The sequence below is a fragment of the Lampris incognitus genome, chromosome 15, assembly GCF_029633865.1.
Source record: "Lampris incognitus isolate fLamInc1 chromosome 15, fLamInc1.hap2, whole genome shotgun sequence".
NCBI classification, from domain to species: Eukaryota; Metazoa; Chordata; class Actinopteri; order Lampriformes; family Lampridae; genus Lampris; species Lampris incognitus.
Genome location: NC_079225.1, coordinates 50,179,028 through 50,204,530, shown reverse-complemented (window position 1 = coordinate 50,204,530; position 25,503 = coordinate 50,179,028). Strand labels below are relative to the sequence as shown.

At 47.3% G+C, this 25,503-nt stretch overlaps 1 protein-coding gene across 4 annotated transcripts; it reads left to right on the top strand.

The window, feature by feature from the left end:
• Window positions 1-16,932: 16,932 nt before the first annotated feature.
• On the top strand, window positions 16,933-24,956 carry LOC130125227 (putative E3 ubiquitin-protein ligase UBR7). 4 transcript variants are annotated; one of them, XM_056294733.1, is made up of 12 exons: window positions 16,933-17,011; window positions 17,122-17,248; window positions 17,467-17,600; window positions 17,766-17,826; window positions 17,913-18,008; window positions 18,095-18,148; window positions 18,279-18,384; window positions 18,748-18,818; window positions 19,137-19,301; window positions 20,874-21,039; window positions 21,795-21,856; window positions 24,539-24,956. In XM_056294733.1, exons 2-12 carry the CDS (start codon window positions 17,123-17,125, stop codon window positions 24,629-24,631), a joined length of 1,134 nt encoding a protein of 377 aa, XP_056150708.1. In that variant the 5' UTR covers window positions 16,933-17,011; window position 17,122; the 3' UTR covers window positions 24,632-24,956. The 4 variants fall into 4 exon arrangements, with proteins under 4 accessions (XP_056150708.1, XP_056150706.1, XP_056150707.1 ...); XM_056294731.1 differs by having other exon boundaries at window positions 18,730-18,818; XM_056294732.1 differs by having other exon boundaries at window positions 18,276-18,384.
• Window positions 24,957-25,503: the final 547 nt, after the last annotated feature.

The window sequence follows — 25,503 nt, the reverse complement described above, 5'->3', positions numbered from 1 at the left end:
AGCATTTAGGGGCCAGGGCACCATTGAAATGGCGTGCATTAAAAATATAACAAGGTAACGTCAAATGGGGCAATTCATGTAAATCATATAGTGGGGTGGTGTTGGGGCACAGTTGGAAGGGCAGGCAGTTAAAATATTTTTAAAAATCCTGTGGACATATAGCCACAGGATGTTGCAATGAAACCTTCTGTTGTGTCCATATACATACATATAATAAGGGCATTTTATCAGATATTTGACCAATCTGGGAACTAAATCCTTACCAAGAAATTTCTTCACCAGTGTGTTTGTAAAGGTGTGTAATAGCATGTATTAAAATGTTGAAAATCAACTCCCGTGGGAAACCTCGTAAAAAACTGCTCAAAGTTGGGGTACCCGTAACCAATTTTCAAAAAATCAAAAATGTTTAATTTGGCCTTAAATAACTTGTGAGGGGTCAAACTAGGGGTTTCTCGTGATTCTGAGTTGATTGCAAGTATTAGCTTTTCACCCAAACCACTCCTTGGTGTAGAAACAGTCACACCCACTTTTCCTGATCATCGCAGCCCCCCCTTCCCACTGCTGGGTACATGTAAATTAAAAAGTTGCTTAATTAGTTTCTTTTTTTAAATTAGTTTCTTTTTTATTATTATTTGCCATGGTAAATAGGCCTAATTATTGTTTAGTGGTAGTTGCTGTAGTTGGTTGGCACATGTACCCTGTGACATATGTAAGTTCCACTAGTAGCCTCTAGGAGGCACACGAGCTACAGAGTTTAAACCATAAAAACAACCGTCAACAATAGAGAAGAGAGAATTAATCTGACGAGAGAAAGACTGAAAGAGAAGAGAAATACGGATATTTTGAAATACGGACAACTTTGACTATGGATACTTGAATTATTGATATTTGAACTACGGATATTTGAACTACGACATAAAGATCCCTCCCACGAAGCTTCCTTGACAGATGATCTCCTGTTGAAGGAAGAAGGAAGACTCTTGTCTCTTGTGTTTTGTACGCTGCTGGAATCCTGACTGGTTTTTTTAGTACCCCGAACAACCCCCCCCTTGCTACACCTTTTGGATCCCTTGGATACCCCCTTTGGATTGCCCCCATCATCACCCTGGATTTGGATTCATCATCACCGCCCTCTACATTAACTTGCCCCTGTGATTGTGGTAGGATCTGGATATTGCACCTTGCACAAATTGGAAGACTGAATCATTCCCCCTTTTCTTTTCTTTATTATTTTCTTTGAGTGCACTCATATTTTATTTTGGATTATTTTGTTTAATTTGTTAGTGTAGAATATGGCTGCATAAGTAATATATTAGAAGGGTATAAAATAGAATATAGATAGATATAGACAATAAATAGAATATTAGGAAGAACTTTTAAAAGGTATAATAGAGTAAAAAATATATATATATATAATATAACACATCTCATTTAGTATTGACATTGAAATAACTTGACTTTGAACTGTTGAAATAAATTGTTTTTTTATTGTAAACTATACCCACGAGTGTGTGTGTTGTCTTTGGGGTGAGTAATAGAATCTGCTCTAGAAAAAAACCTACACCAATCTCCACTGAACTTAAGACATTAGACTGTAAACTGTCCCTGCGCAAGCATAGGCCCATTCCCCTGTCGTGCAGGTTACACGATCTGTGTTGATCATTGACGGACACAACAAACTACTTCTGAAACGTAAGTATTATCTACATCTTTTTTTAAGAACTTGAAATATTTCATGTCACTACATTGATAATATGCATGAGTAACATAAAAGTTGTCAACTTAGCTTACGTGTTAGTTAGCTAACAGTAAATAACATGGTTAGCTATCTAACGTTAACTCCCACTAAATTTGTCATTAGCTTACTTGTTAGCTGGCTAACAGTAAGTAACATGGTTAGTTAGCCAACTCCCACGTGTGTATTACACACCCCAAACTGCACCTGATGACTATTTTATGTTCTTAAATGCTAGCTGACTGCCCCATTAGCTATCTAGCTAGGTTACAGTGGTGTATTGTCTTAGAGAGGATTTTTGCAGTTAACGTTACTGTAAAGCTGATCTCCTATTTTCCTCCTCAATAGAATATATTAGAGAGAAGCTATTCCTGCACATGACAGAGGTTGTCTTTAATGTCACAAAAATACTTATATAACTACTAAATACTTAATATAACTTATATTCTACCCTTTTTACTTTGCAAGACATTATAGTGTAGCAGTATGGATGAAGACATTACTCCTCCACCTATGCTCAATTGCTTCATCTGTGAAGGCCTGGAGACACCAGCTCAGAGGCTCACACAGGCAACTCCAAAGGCTACTCTACTTTTTTGGCACATGCAGAAGCAGTTGAAAATTCTACGATTTTGGAGCGTATGAAGGAAGCTCAAAATGTAGGAAGACTTAGGTACCACATAAAATGTAAAAATGATTTTTACAACAAGTTTGTCGAGATCACCACGAAGTCAGCTCATGCAGCAAAGGCGGGAAAGAGTCAGCAAAGATGAAGAGAAGACGCATTTGCTCTGAGTTCAGTGCATCTACTGCATGCAGTTCTACAAGTTCACGGTCCATTCAACTTCTGTACAAGAATGTATGCATTCTTTGCAACCAACCCGCTCATCTCTACACAAATAACCCAGAGGCTGCTAGAAAGAAATATAGCGTGCCGGATAATTTGACTGCAAATAGACTGAAGACAAGTTTGCTGAAGGCAGCAGGGAGTCGCAGGGACAATTGGGGCACTGAAGCCATTGGAGGCCTGGAAGGGATCAACGACTTGGTAGCAGAAGAAACCCTGTATCATTTGCACTGCAAAGTTTTTTTTTGAAACAGGTAGTCATTACTCCGAGACTGAAGATAGAGGACGGAGGAAGAGAGGACTGAAGAAAATGGATGAGGAGCGAGAGGCTGTTTTTAATTAACTCTGCGAATGGTTAGACTTAGAACTTGAGCATGGGGTGATGACACTTGACCAAGTCCACGAAAAGCTGCAGCAGTTTGACCAGTCACCAGATAAGAGCCTCTCTTATTCAAAGAAATGGCTAAAGAAGAAACTCGAAGAGAAATACCATGACACACCGTATTTCACATTACAGGAGAGAAGGGCAGCTGTGCTCTGCCTCAAAGATAACACAAGCAACATTCTGCAAGAGCATCATGCTAATCTTGAGCTCAGCTGGCACTTGTTCCTGAGAGCCTTCAGATGTTCTTGAGACCGATAGTGAAGACCGACGAAAGAGTAGCTGTTTGGGGGCAGAACTTTATAAAGGCCTGCCGGCCTCGGTCAGGAGTATTGCAATACCAGATGGGGCTTGCCATACAACTGGATCATAGATTTGGGTCAACATGGATGCTCAACAAGTAACACCGGCTGGGATACACTGAGTCAAACTCAGAGACACAAAACTACAAATACTGCTTCCTTTATGACAGGAACGGAGATGGCATCTCTGATATTTCTGGCACTCTTGATACCGTTGTTGAAGAAACTGATGATCAGACAGATGATGAGGTTGAGGTTGACGCTGCACTTGAGGATCTATCAGTTACGATAGCCAGTGAAAGTGAAATATGGAGTGATGACCAGCCAATCTCCATGGAGGTTGGGGAAACAAACAATACAGTCACTCATTTTGTTGGAGACAATATAGATTTAAACATTGTCTCTATTCACGGAAACATTCCCTTTCATTCAATGGGTAGGATCAAAGTCACCTCTCTGGCACCACCTTTGGCAGATCCGCAGACGACAGCAGCTGTCAACAGGGTGAAGTTGAAGGCATTCGACAAAGCTAAGCTCCTGAAGGGAGCTGAAGTGAAGATTCTTCCATTCACCAACAGGAAACAGACAGGGATAAACACCATCACATTTCTTCCCATCGCTGAGCTCTCCTCCTCTGTGACACAAGACCAGCCACTCCTCACTCCTGGCAATACACTCTGGGCAGCAGGGTGGGTGATCAAAGCCCAGGATCCTGAGTTCCCACACTCAAACTGGAATGGCTGGATGAAGCGTATCCATGCAGATGATACCAAGCAGAGCACGCAGATCGACTTCCTCCCAGTCATCGAAGGTGACCTTAATGACCACAACACCATCTTCACCACTCTCAAAGAGTGCATGCGGCTCTCTGAAGACAAAGTCACTATAGTGACGTTTGATCTCCCCATCTGGCTCAAGGCTGTGGACATCATAAAGCAGGCAAATCTACCCGTCATTCCACGGTTGGGCGGATTTCACCTGCTAAAGTCCTACCTTGGATCCTTGGGTTATGTCATGGAGGATTCTGGGCTACTGGAGCTGATCCAGCTGATCTATCCAGGGACTACGACAGCCAACCACATCCTGGATGGAGGATGTTTTGACAAGGCAATCTGTGCTCACTGTTAGGGTTTGTGGAAGACCCCAAGCGCACGACACCAGACAGAGATGGGGTTAGCCGAAAAACTGGCGTACTTTATTCAAACATAGGAAGGCAATGAGTGACAAGGAAAAAACGGAAAGTCCAAGGGGGGAAAAAACTCGCAGGTAATCCAAACGGGAACAAGGCAGGATACTTCCACGGGGAAACCTTGCAAGGGAAAAACATGAACCAAGGGCTGGGATGAGTTCGTAGAGAAAAGGACCGTGAGAGGAGAGTCGCCGCTACTGTGGGGAAGTTACAACACGAACTGACAACAGGCACGTGGGAAGCCACCAAACTTAAGCCCAGCCTTGATGACTAAGCCCGGCCCTGACGAGCCGATTGGCTGCCGGCGTGGGGTGAGCGGGCCACGGCGCGGGGTGGGCGAGCCATAACAGTACCCCCCCCTCCACGGGAGCCACCAGGCGACTTGCCCGGCTTGTCGGGATGGGATGATGGAACTCAGTGAGCAGCCCAGGGTCCAGGATGACCTTGCGGGAGACCCAGCTACGTTCCTCCGGACCGTAGCCCTCCCAGTCCACCAAATACTGGAACCCCCGTCCTCGGCGCCGGACATCCAGCAGCCGGCGGACCTTCCACTGGGGGTGCCCATCCACGATCTCAGGGGGAGGCGGAGCCGGGGCCGGAAGCATCAGAGGACTGTGGGAGACAGGCTTAACCCGAGACACATGAAACACGGGATGGGTCTTCAAGGAAGCCGGAAGCTTAAGACTCACCGCCGCGGGGCTGAGAACCTTCCTGATCTCAAAGGGGTGGACAAACCGGGGGTTCAGCTTCTTCGCGGTGGACTGAAGCGGGAGATCCTTCGAGGACAGCCACACCCTTTGGCCTGGTTGGTATGTAGGTGCTGGGGACCGGCGTCGGTTGGCTCCCCGACCGGCGCGCTCAGCTGCCCGGAGCAGAGCGGCTCTGGTCACCTCCCAGACGCGACGACACCGGTTCAGATGGGCCTGCACGGAGGGAACCGCCACTTCCGACTCCTGCACAGCAAAGAGAGGCGGATGGTAGCCCAGGGACACCTCAAACGGTGAGAGGCCGGTGGCAGAGCTGACCAGGGAGTTGATGGCATACTCGACCCAGGGGAGGAACTGGCTCCAGGAGCTGGGCTTCTTGGCGGCCACGTACCGGAGGGCAGACTCCACGCTCTGGTTCATCCTCTCTGTCTGTCCGTTAGTCTGTGGGTGATAGCCAGAGGAGAGACTAACAGAGGCACCCAACCCCTTACAAAAGGCCCGCCATACCTGGGAGACGAACTGGGGCCCTCGGTCCGAGACGACGTCCAGGGGAAGGCCGTGGAGACGGAACACGTGGCTCGTCAGGAGGTCCGCCGTCTCAGAAGCCGATGGGAGTCTGGGGAGGGCCACCAGGTGCACTCCCTTACTGAAGCGGTCCACCACTGTCAGGATCACAGTGTTACCCTGGGAGGGCGGCAGTCCGGAGACAAAATCCAACGCCACATGGGACCAGGGCCAGCTTGGAGTTGGGAGGGGCTGCAGCAGACCCGCGGGTGCCTGGTGAGAGGCCTTGCTGCGAGCACAGACGGAGCAGGCCCCTACGAAGTCCCTGACGTCGTTCCTCATGGTGGGCCACCAGAAACGTCGAGCCAGAGAGGTGAAGGTGAGGTGGACACCCGGATGGCCCGCAAACTGACTGGCATGGCCCCACTGGAGAACCCGGGGCTGGACTGCGTCCGGGACGAATAGGCGGCGTGGAGGGACGTGGCTCGGGGCGGGATGGGAGCGCAACGCCTGCCTGACCACGGTCTCGATGCCCCAGGTAACAACGCCAACCACCCTGGCCTCAGGAAGGATGGGAGTCGGCTCCTCTGTAGCTGGCTCCCTCCTCGGGTGTTGTCGGGACAGGGAGTCTGCCTTCGTGTTGCCGGACCCGGGGCGATAAGTCAGCGTGAAGTCAAACCGACTGAGGAAGCTGGCCCACTGTGCCTGCCGACCATTGAGGCGCTTGGTTGCCCGGATGAACGTCAAGTTCTTATGATCCATCCAGATGGTGAACGGCTGTTCCGCCCCCTCCAGCCAATGGCGCCACTCCTCCAGAGCAGCCACCACTGCCAGCAGCTCCCGGTTCCCGACATCGTAGTTCTCCTCGGCGGGGAGGAACCGGCGAGAGAAGAAGGCGCATGGGTGGACCTTCTGGTCAGACGCTGACCGCTGGGAGAGGACAGCCCCCAACCCGGTGTCCGAAGCGTCCACCTCTACGATGAACTGCCTCTTGGGGTCGGGGTGGAGCAGGACCGGGGTGCTGGTGAACCTCTCCTTGAGGGACTGGAACGCAGAGCGGGTAGCCGGGGACCAGATGAACGGCTGGGAGGGGGAGGTCAGCCTGGTGAGAGGTTCTGCCACGCAGCTGTAGTTCCGGATGAACCTCCGATAGAAGTTTGCAAACCCGAGGAAGCTCTGTAATTCCTTCCGTGATGTGGGATCGGGCCAGTCCACCACAGCCTGGATCTTGCGGGGGTCGGCCCGGGTCTGCCCCCTCTCAACGACGAAGCCCAGGTAGTCAACGGAAGGGGAATGGAACCGGCACTTCTCTGCCTTGACGAAGAGCCGGTTCCGGAGGAGACGTTCGAGTACCCGGCGGACATGCTGGACATGTTCCTCGAGGGTCCTGGAGAAGATGAGGATGTCATCGAGGTACACCACCACAAACTCGTCGAGCATGTCGTGGAGAATGTAATTCATGAGAGCCTGGAATACTGCCGGGGCGTTGGTGAGGCCAAACGGCATGACCAGGTACTCATAATGACCCCGGGGCGTCTTAAAGGCTGTCTTCCACTCGTCCCCCTTCCGGATCCGGACCAGATGATAGGCACACCGGAGGTCCAGCTTAGTGAAGACTGTAGCCTGGGTGAGGGGCTCAAGGGTGGAACTCATGAGAGGAAGGGGGTACTTGTTCTTGACGGTTATCTCATTGAGTTGGCGATAGTTAATGCAGGGTCGGAGGCCCCCGTCCTTCTTCCTCACGAAAAAGAATCCAGCTGCCACCTGGGAGGACGAGGGCCGAATGAGCCCCGCTGCCAAGGACTCGGAGATGTACTCGTCCATCGCAGCTTTCTCGGGGATGGTCAGACTGTACAGGCGACTGCTGGGAAGGGGTGCCCCAGAGTGGAGGTCGATAGCACAGTCATAAGGTCGATGAGGAGGAAGAGATTGGGCCCGGGTCTTGCTGAAAACCTCACCTAACTCACGGTACTCAGGGGGAACAGAGGAGAGGTCGGGAGGCGGGGTACTAGGGGCACGTCGGGGGGATGGGGCGGGAGCAGCCTGGAGACATTGGGCATGACAGGAGGAGCTCCACTCCATGTTAGTACCCGAGGCCCAGGCGATGTGTGGCTCATGCTGCACGAACCAGGGGCACCCCAGGATCACAGGGACTAACGGGGACTGGATGATGTAGAAACGAAGTCTCTCCACATGGTTACCTGCTATGGTGAGAGAGACAGGGTGGGTGCGTTGGGTGACGCTGGCCAGGCAGCGCTCGTCCAGCGCGAAGGCCTCCATGGGCTTCTCCAGCGTCTCTAGCGGGATGTTAGCCTGGGCCGCAAACTCCGAGTCCAGGAAACACTCATCAGCCCCCGAGTCGAGGAGTGCACCCACCATGAGCCGCTGGTCAGCCCAGGCCAGGGTAACGCTAACTAGATGGTTCTGTGGGGCAGGACGGCGGGAACAGGAAAGTCGGCTCACTAGGATCTCCCGGGGCCCCAGTGAGCCTAGTCTTTTGGCCGAGTGGGGCAGCCGCTGATCAGATGTCCCTTCTGGCCACAGTAGAGGCATTGACCCGCCTTGAACCGGGCCTCCCGTTCGGCTGGACTAAGGCACGTGCGCCCCAGCTGCATAGGTTCCTCCCCCATCGTGGTCTGGGGCGCGGGGGGAGAAACGGCCACAGGGAAAGTGGGGCGAACAGGAGTAGGGATCCTGTTAGGAGTGCTGGACGACTGGGGAATGGAGGGGGATCCACGCAGGGCTCGCTCGCGCCTCCTCTCCCGGAGGCGTCCGTCGATGTGGATGGCGAGCTTGATCAGGTCCTCGAGGGAGGTGGGCTCCTCCCGGGTGGCTAGCTGGTCCTTGACAGCCTCGCTGAGACCTCTCCGGAAGGTGACCCGAAGTGACCGGTCGTTCCAGCCGCTCTCAGCTGCGGCCAGCCTGAACTCCACCGAGTAGTCTGTGACACTGCCACTGCCCTGCTGGATACTGCTCAGCCGAGCACCAGGGTCCTGGCCACCGACTGGATGGTGGAAAACCTTTCGTAGTTCCGCCTCAAAGGCCTCGTAGGTGAGGCAGAAACTGGCCTTTATGGACCAGGAAGCAGTGGCCCACTGAGCTGCTTGGCCTGTGAGCAGGTTGGTCACGTAAGTGACCCGGGCAGCATCAGACGTGAACATGCTGGGTTGGTGCAGGAAGACCAGCTCACACTGCATGATGAACGTGGCACAGGTCTCAAAGTCGCCATCAAACGGTCGTGGGCTGGAGAGGCAGGGCTCCTGGGGAACTGGGTTGAGCCCCACAGGGTTAACTGGGGCCGCGGGCCCAGGGGGCGGGTTACCCATGACTCCAGGGGCAGGCTGGCCCGGCGGCTGGATGGTGAGAGCCGCCGTGATGGTTTGCAACTGCCGCAGGATCTCTGCTTGTTGGCTCGCCAACGCCGCCTGCTGCCTCGTTAGGTTACCCACACAGGCCTGGAGGGGCGGGACCCAAGTCTGAAGATCTCTCACCGCGGCGGAGGCCGCATCTAGCTGCTGGGTGTGGGAGTTAGTCAGGCGGATCTGTTCGATGAGGGCCGCTCGAAGCGGGCTGGGCGGTACGCTCTCCGTGTCGGCTGGGGTCGTCATGGTCAGTTCGTACTGTTAGGGTTTGTGGAAGACCCCAAGCGCACGACACCAGACAGAGATGGGGTTAGCCGAAAAACTGGCGTACTTTATTCAAACATAGGAAGGCAATGAGCGACAAGGAAAAAACGGAAAGTCCAAGGGGGAAAAAAACTCGCGGGTAATCCAAACGGGAACAAGGCAGGATACTTCCACGGGGAAACCTTGCAAGGGAAAATCATGAACCAAGGGCTGGGATGAGTTCGTAGAGAAAAGGACCGTGAGAGGAGAGTCGCCGCTACTGCGGGGAAGTTACAACACGAACTGACAACGGGCACGTGGGAGGCCACCAAACTTAAGCCCAGCCCTGATGACTAAGCCCGGCCCTGACGAGCCGATTGGCTGCCGGCGTGGGGTGGGCGGGCCACGGCGCGGGGTGGGCGAGCCATAACACTCACCTCCTTATCAATGCAGCCATCTATCAGCACATCATGAAACACGCTTTCACTGAGGAGGAGCTTGGTGAAATTAGGACCTTCATGGAGAAGGTAGCTGATGGGAAGATGGGAGCCAGGCACACAGACCCAGTAGTTGCAGTGTTTGAACAGAGGTTTGAAGAAACCTTCAAAAGACTTGCCGAAGGAGGAAGAACGCCTGCACTCTGGGTGCAGTACTACTACATGGTAGATGTCATCAAGATCTTCATCAGAACTGAATGGCTTGCAGATCACAATGGGCACCTGTCCTGCATTATTACCAGGATGCTGGAAATCTTTGCAGCTGCGGGGCATCACCAATATGCCAAGGGCGCACGGCTGTACTGTCAACTCATGAAGCAACTCGAAACTTTGCCTGCTTACAAGGAGATCTTAGAAAGTTTCACTGCCCATGGGAACCATGTTGTCCGTTACTCTAGCCATGATTGGTCTGGCACCTGGTGTGACATCTGTATCGAGCAGACATTAATGAAGACAGCCAAGTCAGAAGGTGGACTGAGCAGAGGGAGGGTGAGAAATAGTGATTCTGGCCACAAGTGCTGGGTGCTCACTCTCAACCACTTCTCCAATGTCAACCAGCGCATGGAGGAAGGTGTCAAGAAAAATGGTCCACTCCACAGAGACCTTGCCAAAACACAGATGAAGCGAGATGCTGAAGCGATTGAACTTGCCCTCAAATGGTTTGAGGAGAACAACCCATTCGACCACGATCGAGACAAGGAGTTGCTTGTGTCTTTCTCAACAGGATTCACAAGCACAGGAGATGACCCAGTCAATGCAGAGAGCAGCTGAAGTATGGAGGGAGATGCAGATAAAGCTGGATGGACGGTCAGTGACACCGCTAATGGAGGTGAAGTTGAAGGTACAAGCCCTGTCATCACTCAGAAAGATTCCCAAAGTCAACGAGAAGAAGATTCACCTTGACTCACTCAAGTTGTTCAACCGATAATCATTTTGGCCCAACGGGATATGACAGTTGAGACAAGCTTAGAGTATGAGCTGACTCCCTTCCCATTGTCCCTGTTCAGCAACAAAGATCAGAAAATGAACAAGGCGAACAAGGCAGGCTTTTCCAAGACTAGCCTGAAGGAGTTAACTGATCCGCTTGACCTCACTAACCAACCCTGCTCCACTCTGGTGGCTGATGGCGGATGGGTTCTCTACATGGTGAAGTGGGAACAAGGTCAGACTTGGCAGGAGATTGCCAACAGTTACCTGAGCTACATGCAGTGTCTTGGCCGTCGCTCTCAGAAGATCATCGTGGTCTTTGATGGCTATAGCAGATCACCAAAAGATCACGACCACATCCGGCGTACCAAGCAGTCATGCTGTGATCTCCAGATTCGACCGGATATGATACATTGGACACCAAGAGCAAAGATCTTGGACAACACTCATAACAAGAGTGAGCTCATCCACCTCCTCTCTTCAACATTCCGAAAACTTCACATCACCATGGAGCAATGTGACAATGATGCTGACACTTCAATTGTGAGAGAGGCATTGTCTGCTTGACTCTGTTGAGGTCAGTAACATTTGTGTAGGCATTTTACTTTCATCAGCTATGATTAATTTAAAAAGAAGAGTATTCACATTGTTGAATAACTTGACAATTGTTATCTGTTTTTGCATACTTCAACACACTTTGCATATCTTGTTCTATTTTCAGGTGCGGGCAGAAGACGCAGATGTGCTGGTAATGCTGGTGCACCATAGCTCAAGCACCAACCATCCACTCTTCTTAACCACATCAAAGGGCTCTTATGATGTCAGAGGGATCCAAGAAGCTCTCTCTGAAAGACAGAGACGCAACCTGCTCTTTTGTCATGCCTTCACTGGTTGTGATACGGTTTCTGCAATCGCTGGCCATGGGAAAACAACTCTATTTGACAGGTAATAATAATAATAATAATAATAATAATGAATTTTTATTTCTATTACACTCTACATTTGAAACAAATCTCAATGTGCATTTTTTGCAGGTTTTGTGCAGGGGACACTGATGAACACATGGACATCTTCCTTGACATACAAGCTACTAAGGATGCAGTGATTCAGGCTGGTACTGCGATCTTCCAGTACATTTCCCATGCACCAGGTACTACTTTGGGTACAATTCGATAAAACATGTTCTCACAGAAAGCGGCGGCTGGGCTGATCAAACCAGAGACTCTATCTCCAACAGAGGGTGCAGCTGCACAGCATTCTCTCCGTGCCTATCTACAAACCCGGGACTGGATCCTTCTACAGAGCATGTCTTTGGACCCCAATGACTATGGATGGACATTAGGTGTTCATGGTTATGAGCCAGTTCCAACACTAGACCCCATGGCTCCTGAGGAGGTACTCCAGTTCACAAGCTGTAATTGTAATGGAGATAACAGCAACCGGCGGTGCAGCTGCAAGAAGAATGGTGTCAAATGCATTTCAGCATGTGGAGTTTGTAAAGGCATTACATGCAAGAATTGAATTCATGATGGTGCTGAGTATGGAGAAGACTCAGACATTGACTCCTGAAGCATTTGACATAGTGGATCAGTATTTGCTCTAAGTATTATGCAAGATATTGAAATAAACTAATAAAGCTACTTAAAATGTTAATGTAAAAGTGGGCGTGGCCGTTTTTCCACCAATGAGTGGTTTGGGTGAAAAACGAATGCTTGCAATCAACCCAGAATCATGAAAAACCCCTAGTTTGACCCCTCACAAGTTATTTAAGGCCAAGTTAAACGTTTTAGATTTTTTTTAAATCGGTTATGGGTACCCCAACTTTGAGCAGTTTTTTACGAGGTTTCCCACGGGAGTTGAATTTCAACATTTTAATACATGCTATTACACACATTTACAAACACATTGGTGAAGAAATTTCTTGGTAAGGATTTAGTTCCCAGATTTTCATATGTTTCCCTTACTACTTAAGGCTGGGCACTGTTTAGGCGTGTGCCTGTTGCCACGCCGATTGCAGCCCGCGCTCTCCTGCTGTTGAGGCGCTTTTCTGTTAGACTTGACGTTACTTTTTCTCTTTTCTTTCAGCCGCACAGCATCCATCTCAGCTGTTTCAGCCGCACAGCATCCACCTCAGCTGTTTCGGCCGCGGCGACGTTGTCAAAGGTCTTTATTTGCATCCTCGTGCTTTCAACGTTTGGCAAATCTTTATCGCCTACTCGAACGTGAGGTCCGTGTCTTTGAGAAGTTGCATCATCACGTTCTTGTCCCTCACTCCAATCACTATTTGATCAGGGATTCACATAATGTCCCGAAGTTACACGAACGACTTTTTAGCCGCAAGTCCGTGACATACTGTTCAATTGACTCTGACTCCTTTTGGAGACGACTTCTGAAAACATACCTTTCGTAGGCCACGTTGTGTCTCGGTGTGCAGTACTGGTCAAATGTGGTTATTACAGCCTCGTACTTGTCTTTTTCCGCATCCGCAAAAACAAACGTGTTGTACACATCCGGTGCGGCGCGGCCTGCTACAGTTAGCCACAATGCTATTTTCCGCGTTTCTTCGTCGTCTTTTAGACCGATAGCAAGAGTATACAGTTCAAAACTTTGCTTGAAAGCTTTCCAGTTTTCGTCGACGTTCCCAGTCAACTTTAACTCGTCTGGCTGACGAAGGGAGTTCATTGTCCGTCCTTTCAATTTCATTTTTCTCCTGGTACCATGTACTGACGAGGCTTGTACACCGGAGTCTTGATTCAGAGCGTTTTTATTCGTCGCTCTTTCCACATATAAAATTAGGATGGCACGACAACCTTACGCTACTGCCACCTACTGGTGCAGCGGTATAACATCATGAACTGATACTGCATGTACTTGTCATATCAATACACTCAGTAGACCAGAAAGGTCTGCAGTGGGTCGTCAAGGCGGCCCAGCATATCACCGGTACCCAGCTCCCAGCCATAAAAGACATTTATCACAAACGCTGCCTTCGAAGGGGTCTGAGCATCAGCAGGGATCCCACCCACCCCAACCATGGACTGTTCTCCCCCCTGCGCTCTGGGAGGCGCTACAGGAGCCTCAGAGCCCACACTACCAGGCTCAAAAACAGCTTCTTTCCACAAGCTGTTGCCCATCTGAACCTGGCCACCCACTGAATGTCTGTAGATATTTTAAATATTTCGTACTCCAGCTCTTTTTTAACTTAGTTTTAGCTTTTGGTCTTCATGTGTGTATATCTTATATTGTGTTTGCTGTGTTTGTCTGTGTCTGTCTTGCACTGTTTGGTGAAGCCACAGCCCTCATTTCATTAACATGTGCCTGCACATTGTTTTTAATGACAATGAATTGAATTGAATTGAACTGAATTGAATTGAATGATAATTTTGTTTGTTTCGTGTTTTTTCATGACAGTTGAAAAATCTGACTGTTGTCCTCTGTCAAATCTAGTGTAACGTGCATGGGTAAGAAGACACGCTGGCCGCTGGCTGGCGGGTCTGACCCTTTAGTCGAGCGGTTAGCGATGTCTCCTGCGGTACGGGCTACACGGGTTCGCTTCCCGTCCGCGGCAGTTTCTGTGGTTGCGTTGTCCCCCGAATTCGCTACGCTATTTACTATTATTAGTTTCACAGGTAAATAAATCCACACCGTATTGAAATATTGATCGTCCCTTCAACCCTGTTATCGTTTTCAACCTTGTCACGCTGAGTTCAACCCTGTTATTCGATAAGTTTTTAATAATATTTTGATGATACGAAATATGAGGTTAATGGTTGTTGAACTGTGTATACAATTTACTGGATAATAAGAAATAATATGAAAGTCTGATCAAATTCTAACGTTAATGCATATTTTTGATAAATCATGATAATGCGTTTTATTTATATATCGCTTTTCATGGTACTCAAAGACGCTTTACATAAATTAGAATAAATTTAACACCAAAAACATGCAACACAACATAAATCTCACTTGAAAGCAGGTTGAAGAGGTGCGTCCTGATTAATGACGCAATTGTGGGCCGATCGCAGCAGTGTCTGATGTGCTTGGGAGGGAGAGTTCCAAGAGGACGGGGCAGCAGGTCGAGTGCTCGGTCCTTAGTCTGCCTCAGATTAGGGGTGGATGAGAGGACGTGGGGGGGGGGGTGCAGGAGAAGGCAGTTGAGAAGAGTTGTGTTTTGAGACGGGATTGGAAGAGTGGGAGGGATTCTGAGTCTAATGATTTGGTGGAGTGAGTTCCAGGCCCTGGGAGCTGCCCTGGAGAAGGCTCGGTACCAAAGCCGCGGAGGTTGGACCTGGGGGTGGAGAGAAGGGAGGCTGAGGTGGATCTGAGGGACCTGGAGGGTTGGTAGGGGGAGAGGAGGTCGGTGAGGTATAGGGGGAGCCAGTTGGTGAAGGGCTTTATAAGTGAGAACCAGGATTTTGTAATTGATCCGGTGGGAGATGGGTAGCCAGTGGAGGTCTTTTAGGACTGGAGTGATGTGGTACCAGGATTCGGTGAAAGTTGAAAGTCGGGCGGATGCGTTTCGGACCAATTGGGGTCTCTTGATGGAGGTAGCACTGATGCCATAGAGGAGTGAGTTGCAGTAATCAGGGCGGGAGGAGATAAAGGCGTGGATCAGTGTCTCAGCAGTAGGGCGTGTGAGAGAGGGTCTTATTTTCACAATGTTGTGAAGGTGGTAGAAGGAGGATTTGACCATTTGAAAATATGAAGGCCTAGCTAAGATAAAATTTAATTAAAATTCAATTTGTGATGTCCTTCACTTTATACCTTCTAAATACACCGACCTTAAGAGCGCTATCCCTCTGACGTTCTGATATACAATCAATGATAACCATCCTACTGATCGATCGTCTCCAAATTTTCTCCCTGCAAACTTCCTGACCTTATGTGGGTCCTTGAAAATCCCGTCTTCTCTTGTCACGACCATCATCCCAACGAGCTACGTCTGTTCCCAGTGACTGACTAGTGTCGCTTCAGCAATTCGATGCATTGCTCCTCTCTCTTATTTTCAAACCCGCTCGTGTCCTCGCTTTTCAAATGTCGCTCTCCGCTTATTTATTCTATGCCTCTTTTGTATGGTTTGTGTACATGTTTTACATCTCTTGTGGCGTATGCCCATTGTTTTCATTCTAGAAAATGAAAAGTTTTCAATTGTAATGTTTGACTTATTGTTGTAAATATATCGTTTGAATAAGGGAAACGTCCCATGAACTCGACATGACTCCTCCCCACCATTGACCTCTGAACCTCATTTCCGCTTTCAATTTGGCCAATCAGCTTCATGCAATGAACTGATGCGTTTGGAAGTCACCGGAAGCTGCCGATTTTAGTAGTTTAATTATTTTGCTCGCTGTAGCAGTGTCTGAATCCTTTCACTCATTCAGTAATGTTTATAATCATATCAGAATATGCTCCTTAAGCCCCCTGACTCCCTAAACTCGAAGAAGTCTTTTTCATAGATCCACAAGAAAACGGTTTTCACCATTTTCTTCCAGTTTTGTTCACTTGTCTAACCTGTCTGCTGAATCTCTTTATAATCTTTACCATCCATCAGAGGTTATGGAAGAGCTACGGAAGCACAGTATTGTAACGTGCATGGATAAGAAGACACGCCCATGCACGTTACAGTGTGATGGCTGATGAAGAAGCCATGTTACGAGAATAAAGCGGTTACAACGGCACAATAGCGTTTCGGTTCCAGAGAAGAAGTCTGTCATCACAGCAAGCATGAGTCACGGTTTCCTCTCAGCGGACATCAGCAGGTATATGTGAAATGAAAACATTTTTATCAGTTAATTTTGAGTGAAAAATTTGTCTCAGTACACTAATCAAAGTTTAATCAAAGAACTGAAATTCATAGTCGAATGCCTGCCAATATGTGTGGACTCACCTTTGTCCGTCCAGTTAGATGTAGCCTTGTTGTCACTGGATAAGATCAAATCACATTTATTACCGTTCAAATCCCACGTCACAAGATGTGAAAGGCAAAAGTGTTGTGTGGGAATTACAAGGTAATAAGTTTAGAATTGACGAGCGGAACGGGAACGCACCATAATACTGTAGCCGGTTACTGGCACGGAAACACATGGTTTTGCAGCGCGGATACGAAGGTGCTTCTTTCCGACGTCTAACGAAGATAGGCTTGTTTTTTTTCCAAAACAAAAAACAGTTTTAACTGTGCGCCCAAATTCCCGCCGAATTTATCATCCGGAAGTTAGCCGGAAGCTGTCATTGATCATGGCGCCGTGAAGCGCGCAGGCCGCCAAGCTTCCAACAAACAATTCAACAGTCTCCTTACTTTCAATCTGGCGAGCCGGTACAACTTTTTATATGAGCGTCGTCCGTTTTTGGGGACGAAAATACGGTATTTTAGCAATTTGCTTGAGAGAAACTCAACATTACGTCTCCCCATTTCCTCTTCTTCAGAATGGCGGTAAAGGAAGGCGAGGAGACGGTTTCTCTGGTGGATGTTTTGGAGGAGGACGAAGAGCTGGAGAACGAAGCCTCTGCTGTCTTAGGGGGCAGTGATGCAGACCAGTGCTCCTTTCCACAGGTTCGATGGCTTTGTCTGCCTCTTTTAATTTGATAACCTATTTTAGGTCACCATGGGCCCCAACTTAGTTATCTCTTTTTATCTCGTTAGCAGTAGAACATATAGTCTCAGTTCAGTGGCAAACAGTCAGTTTGTAGTCGCGAAATGGTGTTTCGATTGGAAACCCTTATTATTTTGGGTTATATTCTAAATGCTGTGGTGTTGGTTCTGGTTTGCAGGGTTATGTGAAACGACAAGCCTTGTATGCCTGTAACACCTGCACACCAAAGGGGGGAGAGGCAGCGGGCATCTGCCTGGCTTGTTCCTATAAATGCCACGAAGGCCACGAGCTGTTTGAACTATACACCAAAAGGTGACGTCAAAGCCCAAGTAGAACACTTCCTGTCCAATAACATGAATCCACAATTTGCTTTCATATGTTTTATCTTAGCGCTGTAAACTGTTCTCATTTGAGTATTTAGTCGTCAGTACTGAGCAGTAGACTTTGGAATCAGCTCATCGGGTTTTGTTCTGACAGGAGCTTCCGTTGTGACTGTGGAAACAGCAAGTTCAGAGATCTGAAGTGCAAGTTTTACTCGGTAGGTGTGATGCTGCTTCAGATACTCTGCTGTTGGTTTATTTCTGCAACACAGTGACGTCACTTAACTCGTATTCCTGCTTTCAGGAGAAAGAACAGATCAATGGTGAAAATAAATACAGTCACAACTTCTTTGGTCTCTACTGTACCTGCAATCGTCCTTATCCCGATCCAGATGACCAGGTCAGAACTTTTACTGTTAATAAACGAACTAGTTTCTTACATTTGATATTGATTATGAAATGAGACCTATTTTGTCTGGCTTGCAGGTAGAAGATGAGATGATTCAGTGTATTATCTGTGAGGATTGGCTTCATGGTAGGGTAAGGCCTCTATGTCTTGGTGTACTTGATGACCAATGTGAAACATCTATCAAACAGGGACGGGTGTTGTAAGTCCCAGCAGTGGCGCTCTCTGAGCTGCTTTCTGTAAAGAAACCCTTGTCTTCAGCAGCACCTGGGCTGTATGGTTCCAGACTGTGTGGAGTTGCAGGAGATGGTCTGTGAGTCTTGCATGAACAAGCATCCATTCTTATGGACCTACGCTGCCCACTTGGCAGGTACCCTTCTCCTGAACTTTACCTTACTCATATGTATTATTGAAGAGGCCAGTCTCTGAAAAAGCCACCACCTCAGTCAAAAGGCTGAGATGCATGCAGATAGTTTCTTGAAATTCTGTGAGATCAAGTAAAACCTTTGATTAACTCCTCCGCTTTTGTCCTGAGGTGGCTGCCTGTGTATTTTAATATTCATTGTACAGTAAATCATAGTTTACACGGTAAGTCAACAGTGCGCTTATATTTGCAGTAGTAAGGAAGTATACTTGTTAGTCTTCATGAGAGTAGATCTTGTGGTTATTGCACCCTGAGTGTGTGTGTGTAGGGTTTGTTTGGACTGTTCCACAGTGCCCTGTGTCCCCATAGCCAGTCCAGGTATAAAGGAGGAGGAAGAGGGAGGAGGATGTACAGAGGAGGCATCAACGAGTACAGAGAAGGTGCATAAACTGTCCCTTCAAAGGACCCGTGTTCAAGCCCTGCTGAAATGTCCTTGAGCTCCAGGGGTGATGTTTCTGTAGATTACTGACCTTGTAAAGGAAAGAAAGGAAAAATGATACTTAGCGTGAATATGAGCAAAGTTCCTCCTGATGAAAGAGTGATCTGTCATGATGGAGGTTTAACTTAAAGAGAAAACTATTTTAGTAAAGTAAAAGTCCATTACTGATCTGGCCATCAGTGTACTTTTCACTGGATTTACCTGGTCTGGAAATAAGCTAACCTACGTTTTTTTTTTCTTCTGGAAACTCATCTTTTAGGCAAAAGAAAATAGTATTGCAAGCTGTAAAAGAACCCATCAGGAAATGGAAGGCGGGTGCAAGCTTAAGGAGCTGCAAGCTGTTGGTCAGAAGAGAGACCAGTCAGGAGCTGTTTTCTGGCCCCCCAGCTGGCGATCCAGACTCTGCTCCTGTGATGGCTGCCAGGTAGACCAACTTGGTAAAAGGCAGTCTGGCTGCCTTCAAACACTTGACTACCCTCACAAGAACTCACACAATCCATGTCAATAATTAAAAGAACAGTGAATCCATGCAGATGTTGGGTGATATTTTTCAGACATATTAAATCATGCTGGGTTGGCTGACAACAGTTGTAGAGTCAAATGTGTTCGTTAAGATCGGATTTGTGGACCCGATACCAGCTATAGTTTTAAATATGGGTCCTATTGTCCTTGATTTAACCTTTGATTAAATTGGGATTTAGTCTTTGCTGGCATTCAGGGGTAAATAGGTTTTAATTATCTATGGCCTTATACAAAATATGAGGAGAAAATCTACATAGTATGCCTGTAAGTCCCTTTGGGCAAAGGCTTTAGTCTGTGAGATATGTTAAACCTTAGTCTGGCCAAAAAGATGTGGAGAACTTCTATAGTGTTCTGAGGTGCCGACCAAATCCAGTCAGACATGTCCTGTCCTTTCCACTCCGAGCCCATTGTGTCACAGATTTTATCATCCCCCTACAAACACAAGAACGTTTCAAAATGGACATCTACTACTACTACTACTACTTTCGGCTGCTCCCGTTAGGGGCCGCCACAGTGGATCATCCGTTTCCATTTCTTCCTGTCCTCTGCATCTTCCTCTGTCACAACAGCCACCTGCATGTCCTCCCTCACCACATCCATCAACCTCCTCTTTGGCCTTCCTCTTTTCCTCTTCCCTGGCAGCTCCATATTCAGCATCCTTCTCCCAATATACCCAGCATCTCTCCTCCACACATGTCCAAACCACCTCAATCTTGCCCCTCTTGCTTTGTCTCCTTTGCAACCCTGATGCAACCCTCCCCATTTAGGGGAGAGTTGCATCAGGAAGGGCATCCAGCGTCAAATCTTTGCCAAATCAAATATGTGGATCAAAATGGACAACTACGATTAAAAAAAAAAAAGAAAAAAAGATGGCTCTCTCTTCAAGGTATTTTGACTCTTTCTATCAGCAATATCAAGGATTTCAAAAGAATATTTATTAAATACCTAATTTCAAAGTGTGATGTCTGCCTGTTTTCCAACTGGCTAGGGCAAAAGCCTGGTTTTTCAACTATAGCCCTTCATCTGTACAAGGAATTTAGTGCATCACTAGCTCTGATGGACCCAGTTCTTGTCAATCTAAACCATATTGCTGTTTTATGGTACCATTGAATAGATTATGCTTGTTCCTCCTGTCTTTGTAATGATAACCAAAAAGCTGGCAAATGTCCACATCTTTTGTTGGTGTATTTATAAGAGGTTTCTCTGTTGCTCACTTCCCCAAATCAGCATGTTACTCATGAGTTCAGGTTCCACATAAAAATGTTGCCACTCGACATTATTTTGGAGGACAGTCACCTGAAGTCCCGCCCAATAGAATAGTGGTTGGTTTCTTTAGAAGGAAACAGCCCTGCCTTTTAATTTAATTACCTGAGTTTTGTAGCTGGTTCAGTAAGCCCCTACTGAAGTGCAGTGCTCTCTGGGAAGGGAGAAGTGAGACTACCATCACCCTCATATCTCCTATGTTGCTGTGCAGAATTCCTATGCTGCTGCAGGAGTTTCCTTTCTTCTTGATGAGGCAGACACCGTCCTCGCCTACGAAAACAAAGGGAAGAGCAGTGAGCAGGAGCAGAGAGGTCACGACCCCCTGATGTCAGCCCTGGACAACCTGAACCATGTTCAGCAGCTAGAGATCATTCATGGTACTATGATTGTAAATCATCTTTTAAAAAATAGTAATTTCTGATCAAGTTGAATCTTTAGTTTTTACACTCTGTCAGCTTTTCATATTAGATACGATTGCCCCCCTATCCACTCCACCGCTGCTCAGCTTTCACATTAGTAATATTGTTCCATACTCGAGTACACTTGCGTACCTACACACGAGACTGGTGCGTGCAGCGCACATACGCAGATTTCAGAGGAGACGGGCGGTGTTGAGAAATGCCTTTTAGCATAGCAGTCCACTTGTGTGTTTTGGTCCAGTTTTCACTATTGATGCGAACTGTAACCATGATTGATTGATTGATTCATACACATACACACATACATACATACATACTTTTTTGTCTTCATTGCAAAATTTACTTTGTCTCTCCAAAGCTAGACCCATCAACACGTGGGCACACAACACAGCAAACAGAAGGCATAGAGAGTACACATATAGGGGGAAAATACACAAACTGAGGCGTCAGTCAGTTTGTTCTTGCCCTGCAGTACAGCCTCTGTACCCTCTGCTTATTTTAGGCTACCATTTAAAATTCCAACTCTGCCCTACTCGAGACCACTGGGCACGGTGCGTTGATCCGTGCTTGGGTGCAGTACACAGTGTTCACACCTATCAAATTAACTGGACTTTGAGGTCAAGTGTACTTGGATTTGGGCCCAGGTCCCTAGTGTGACAGCACCCTAAATCACACTCTTGAGTGTAAACAATATTTATTTTTTTTTCCTCCAGAATACAATGACATGAAAACGGAGCTGAAGGACTTCCTGCAGAGATTTGCAGCAGAAGGAAAGGTAGGATCTTTATCATAAGCCTCTAAAGCTTCCGCCCTGTCTATGGACTCAAGAAAATGACTGTGTTCATAGGTTCTTTGTAACATGCTGGGTCCAAGTCATATTGGTTTTCTGTCATTTTTAATTTGTTTGAAATCAAAAAAAATTTCTCACATTTCCTTCTAGGCCAGCTAATCAATTCACATGAAACTTGGTGTGAACCATCTTGGGACTGTCCCGTTAAACTGTCAGATCATTGTTGGACCAAACAGTGTGGTTATTATCAACCAATTATTTTTTTTTTTAATTTTCGGTTGAATGATAATAAATTTATTATAAATAAAAAAAAAAAATTGTTGGAGGCACGATGGCGCAGTGGTTAGCACGGCTCCTGGGTTTGAGCCCCGGGGTAGTCCAACCTTGGTGGGTCATCCCGGGTCGTCCTCTGTGTGGAGTTTGCAAGTTCTCCCCGTGTATGTGTGGGTTTCCTCCGGGTGCTCCGGTTTCCTCCCACAGTCCAAAGACAGGTAGGTCAGGTGAATCGACCATACTAAATTGTCCCTAGGTGTGTGTGTGTGTGTTGGCCCTGTGATGGTCTGGTGGCCTGTCCAGGGTGTCTCCCCGCCTGCTGGGATAGGCTTCAGCATCCCCGCGACCCTGAGAGCAGGATAAGCAGTTTGGATGATGGATGGATGGATGTTAACACGCTCGAGGATAACTTTCTGGACAACTTATGAAATTTGGTCATGATTGGTGAGAGTGTTCATGGCATATTACATCACCAAGCCTGCATAGGTATTAAAAACAGAGGTTCGGGGGCGCCCGGGTAGCGTAACGGTCTATTCCGTTGCTTACCAACACGGGGGCTGATGGTTCGAATCCCCGTGTTACCTCCGGCTTGGTTGGGCATCTCTACAGACACAATTGGCCGTGTCTGCGGGTAGGAAGCGGATGTGAAGAGTAGGGTAATTGGCCAAGTACAATTGGAGAGAAAAAGGGGACAGGTTCAAACGTGTTTAAGAATTAGTTGTATGTCCTCGAATTTAAATTTTCAGAAAACATCTCTGTCAGTACATGAATAAACATTGCAACCGTTAGTCAATACCAACCTGGGTACAACGTTAAACTGCAACCGTCAGGTCATCGGCGACTAAACCGGCACCCCCACTTCAACCCTTGGGTTGTTGTGAGGAGGGTGTGTGGACACCCAGCAGGACTAAAAACAAAACCTGTCAAAGGGCGAATGAGTTTCTCTGAACCAACGGCCATCCATACCCGGAGAGGAGATAGGGACCACTCCCCCTACTGAAACACGATGACTCAACCCTGTTGAGGCATCAGCTGTGCTCCTACAACCTCCATAGGTTACGGAACTGATGATGATGATGATAATGTTAGTCAACAAGGAAGTCCATCACTTTGTCATTACGTGTCGGACTAATGAACTCTAACTCTCACAGAAAGTTGAATCGGTTGATCTGGACAGGTTTGCCATTTTTACAAATGACTACCTTGATACTGATAAACGAAACTCGACATCCAAGTAAAATATCATTTAGACATGTTAACATTAAGATCATTATTCTGGCTGTCTAAGATAGCAAATTCATCATTTCTGACTAAACCATGCAGTAGATAAGCGAGTGAGCAGAGACTTATATTGCAGGGTACAATTTTTACAAAATCATTTCAATGGTAGTTTTTTGTCAGTGCCTCCTTTGCTTAAGCAGACAGATCTTGAACAGCAAGACTACCAAAGATCTTAAAAATGCACCAGCTTTTAACAACGTTTCCATCCATCTACATAGCTCTGCAAGCTAATGGTCGACCAGTTATCGCGTCTTCAGTTTCTCATCTTTTAGCTTATTTTGCTTGGATCCTGTTCATTTCTGTATGTGGATATATTTTTCAATTATTTTGTAAAGAAAAATTTTGCAAAAGAAAATTTGAAATAATTCTGTTGAACATTAAAATGAGCAAATGGAGATATTTGATTATTGTTATTCGTGCTGTGAAATTATCAAGCGACGATTACATTCCCTCGGGACAGTAGATGTCATTATTTTCTATTGTTTCATCTTTGCCCACCGTCATTTTATGATCAAGCCTAATCTGTATAAAACAGGGGCCCGTGTGGGGGAAGGTTTCTGTTCCAGCCAAGCAATTACACACCTCCATCCATTATCCGAACCGCTAATCCTTCTTTCAGGGTCGCGGGGATGCTGGAGCCTATCCCAGCAGTCACTGGGTGGCAGGCGGGGAGACACCCTGGACAGGCCGCCAGGCCATCACACAGAGCCAACATACACACACACACATTCACACCTAGGGACAATTTAGTACAGCTGATTCAGCTGACCTACATGTCTTTGGACTGTGGGAGGAAACCGGAGCCCCCAGAGGAAACCCATGCAGACACGGGGAGAACATGCAAACGCCACACAGGTTGACCCGGGACGACCCCCAAGGTTGGACTACCCTGGCGATCGAACCCAGGACCTTCTTGCTATGTCTCCTAATGAAGTTCCTCAGCAAAGACTCTACTAGTTGATTAGTGGGATCAGGTGTGTAACTGCTTGGTTGGAACAAAAACCTTCACCCACACTGGCCCTTTGTGGATGAGATTGCTCACCCCTGAGCTAGAGGCTTCACATAATCTTGCCTTCCATGTGATCATGTGACCCTTGTGCCTCCTTCTGATAGGTGGTGACTCCTGAAGACATTCGTCAGTTCTTTGAGCAGCAGCAGAATCGGAAGCGGCGCCGTGCCGACGCCGCCCAGTTCTACTGCAGCTGATTCCCCTAGCCCACATCAGAGATCCGGTCTCCAGTCTGACACGTGTTCTAGTTAGTGTGTCATTTGATTCTGACTGTCTCAGCAAAGTTTTACTATAACCGGTGGCTGTGGAAAAGAATAAAAAGGTTAAATGCAAAGCAGACATTGTGTTTCTTAGACCTGCTGACTGTTATTTTCTATTTGGAAATGGAGAAATTTTAGGGTCAAGTTCAGCTCAGCCTCAGAGGTTTCCTAGTCTTCAAGTGTAAAATTTTAGTTTCATTTATTCCTTGTCAGAACTACAAACTTTGCTGTCTTTTTAATAAAACTTTGAATCATCATGTGACATGGCTTCAGTTTTTGGCAATGTACTATTGTACTCTATGGAATAAGTTTGGTGTATTGATAGTTTAAGTAAATGTCAGTAAACAATGAGATCAGCCCAGTTTTCTGATAAATGTTCACTGAATTCACTGCATGCAGGATCGACCCTATCATCTATAATCTACACTGCATGCAGGATCGACCCTATCATCTATAATCTACACTGCATGCAGGATCGACCCTATCTATAATCTACACTGCATGCAGGATCGACCCTATCGTCTATAATCTACACTGCATGTAGGATCGACCCTATCATCTATAATCTACACTGCATGCAGGATCGACCCTATCATCTATAATCTACACTGCATGCAGGATCGACCCTATCATCTATAATCTACACTGCATGTAGGCTCGACCCTATCATCTATAATCTACACTGCATGCAGGATCGACCCTATCATCTATAATCTACACTGCATGCAGGATCGACCCTATCTATAATCTACACTGCATGCAGGATCGACCCTATCGTCTATAATCTACACTGCATGTAGGATCGACCC

What these genes read in the sequence shown, in the direction of transcription:
- LOC130125227 (XM_056294730.1), top strand. Translation starts at nt 17,123, where the DNA reads ATGGCGGTAAAGGAAGGCGAGGAGACGGTTTCTCTGGTGGATGTTTTG. An exon ending in GCTCCTGTGATGGCTGCCAG is followed by an intron (nt 19,302 to 20,873) that starts GTAGACCAACTT and finishes GTTGCTGTGCAG; the next exon opens with AATTCCTATGCTGCTGCAGG. An exon ending in GATTTGCAGCAGAAGGAAAG is followed by an intron (nt 21,857 to 24,538) that starts GTAGGATCTTTA and finishes TCCTTCTGATAG; the next exon opens with GTGGTGACTCCTGAAGACAT.